Source organism: Phytophthora parasitica, assembly GCF_000247585.1.
Source record: "Phytophthora parasitica INRA-310 unplaced genomic scaffold supercont2.9, whole genome shotgun sequence".
NCBI classification, from domain to species: domain Eukaryota; phylum Oomycota; class Peronosporomycetes; order Peronosporales; family Peronosporaceae; genus Phytophthora; species Phytophthora nicotianae.
In genome coordinates this window covers 346,764-349,334 of record NW_008648995.1, presented here as the reverse complement: position 1 = coordinate 349,334, position 2,571 = coordinate 346,764, and the positions used below count along the sequence as shown (strand labels likewise).

Genomic DNA, 2,571 nt, shown 5'->3' with positions numbered 1-2,571 from the left:
TAATTGGTTGCCTTTCAACCAATAGGAAGTCTAAATGCACACAGACCAGTGGTCTGTCAAATGTAACCATTGGTGTATCTCACACCAACGGGAAACCCGGAAAGCCACAACAATTTTCAGCGTATTATCACCACCAATAGTTTCGTCACTTTAAATAATTCTATGTACCAAAGCGCGAGATTGCTCGCGACTTGATTCGTCGCTAATATGGGTTAAAACTCCTACCGTAGATAAAAACATGATCACCCAACGTAAGTTTGTCGTGGTTCTTACTGCCACATTGGGTTCCTGCCGCCCGAAAGCGTCCGCGTTCGAATCACGAACATAACGACTAACTGATTCACACTTTCAAACAAAACCATCAACAACCAAAGGGCTGAGCTACTTTCTACCGTGGCTTTGCATAAGGTTTAACGGTAACGGGAAGAAGCAAATTTTGCGGTGATTGAAGCAATAACCTAAGCATGATGTATCATCTTGTTAGTCTGTCGATGAAGGTAATACACCAGTCCGGTCTTGCGGATAGCTGACAGGAGGGTCTTGTGGATCACTCTGACGCGAATATATGGTCATTCGACAAAAAAGGGTATGTATAGAATACCCACCTTTCAAGCTTTTGGTTGGATCAATCCGGGCGAAAATCGGATAAGTATTAGCTAATCTACTGTGCTTTTCGTCCAAATGCCCCTAAATTTTGTGAACGGTGGACAATGAAAACAGCGACTTGCAGGAGAAAGCCGATAGGGCAACTTGACCCGTTGCATTGTAATACTGAGTACCGCGAAATAGCCGCTATTATAGCGGCACTGGTCAGCCGCTGCTGATTGGCGTTTATTGTGCTAGCACGATGTGTTCGAAAGAATGGACAAAGCACCTACACTCCTGAAAAAGGTGAAGCCAACAGCACTCGCGAACACGTCAATACCAACTTTAGAGCGACAAATAGCTTGTCCTACAGAGTGTATGAGAGAATAAGACCACCACGACTTTAAATGTCATGCACCAGGCATGCTTAATGCTTGAAATCGTGTACGATCGAGCAATATTGACATACTTTACTTCCGACCTGTCTCAAAACCCGGTCCTTTTCGGTAAGGATAAGTCAGTCAGTTTTTGTTAAAATTATTTTGCATTATAAAAGTTAAACAAAGTCGTGCTTTGCCCGATGAAGCTCTGAAATTTAGCAAACCTACGGAGGATACCTGACGACGCATCTCCTGCGCCTGCTTCGCAGCCGCAGCATCTTTTATCACCCTTTCCTAGCCACTGACGCAGCGGCAGTCAAGTTGAATGTATCATAGTGAAGAGGCTTCTGCTGCAGGCCGTTTGAAACCGTAATGAGGGAGAGCAAAACTACCTCCATAATCTTCGATTTGAATCTGCATCATCGGAAGCTGTTCGTGAATAATTTCCTCCTCCTGAATGGGTACCTCGGCATGATCAGCTATAATATTCTCAGGTAATATCAGGGACGGTTCGTGTGCAGAGACGTATTGCTTAATAGAAGCAGACATAGCCCGTCGTTGATTGATTGCAGCATTGGCATGCATATTTTTTCGGCTTCAAGCTCCTTACGGTCATCATCACTAAGATCCCAAGCTGAAAGCGCTATCTCTAGTCGAACACACGCGTCACAAAAGTCTTCTTTGGTACGGGAAAGTCGCACACCAGGGTAATGAAGATGCACGTACTAAGTCCACCTGCAGTACTGGATTACTCTTCGCTCGGCATCCTCTGCTTTCTTCTTATATCTTTCCCATAGTAACTTCCATGTAACCTTCGGCTCCACAAAATATTGCCTAGGACGCCGATGTGAGCACGGAAACCCGTCTTCAAGCTCCCAATCTGCACAAGATGAAATAAAAAAGGATACGTCGTCTTCACTGAATGCAAGTTTTGGAGTAGTACCGCGGCGACGTGTGTGCAGCGTATCAATGCCGTTTTTAATCACTCCTTTTAATCTCTGTATCATTGAGCCTCCAACTCCGAAAATGGCGCGTATTTGTGCGTCTGCAACACCTTGCCGAACTAAACTAAGAACCATACCTTCAGCCTGGTCGTGCTCGGACCCTCCCCATGTAGAATCCAACGATCGGAAAGTTTGTTGTAGTTGAGGGACAGTCTCTTCTCCAAGTGTCTCGCGAGCACGATCTATAGGTGACGACTTACGTGAAACCGCTCGACGGCGACTTGGTATCGTCTGAGCTGAGCCCCCAGGACCACCGGTTCGACGCTGCGCTCTACCGTCTTCATCAACACGACTGGTGCTGATCATCCCATCTACGACTCCAGACTGGTTGGGTACAGGAGTGCTGTGATCAGCAGCTAAGGGTGCTGGGGCAGATTCCTGGTTGCTCATGAGTTAACCGAGTGGAACCACCTAAACGACTTTTGGATAGACCATAAAAATAAATAATTCCCATGAACGACTTTTTTTTTGCGGTGACCCGGGTCACCGCCAAACATTTCATTTCATGCATCAGTTCCCGGAACTGATGCGCCGTCGTCACGGACCTTCTTTGTGACCGAAAACTCTTCCATATTTAATGTATCGACTCCCTGAGTCGATAT

At 46.0% G+C, this 2,571-nt stretch overlaps 1 protein-coding gene across 1 annotated transcript; it reads right to left on the bottom strand.

Annotated features, from left to right (window-relative positions):
• Nucleotides 1–1,614: 1,614 nt before the first annotated feature.
• On the bottom strand, nucleotides 1,615–2,359 carry PPTG_06205 (hypothetical protein; the record flags this gene model as incomplete). Its single annotated transcript, XM_008900094.1, has 2 exons — nucleotides 1,615–1,644; nucleotides 1,874–2,359. The coding sequence occupies 2 exons, from the start codon at nucleotides 2,357–2,359 to the stop codon at nucleotides 1,615–1,617; spliced, it is 516 nt and encodes a 171-aa protein (XP_008898342.1).
• Nucleotides 2,360–2,571: the final 212 nt, after the last annotated feature.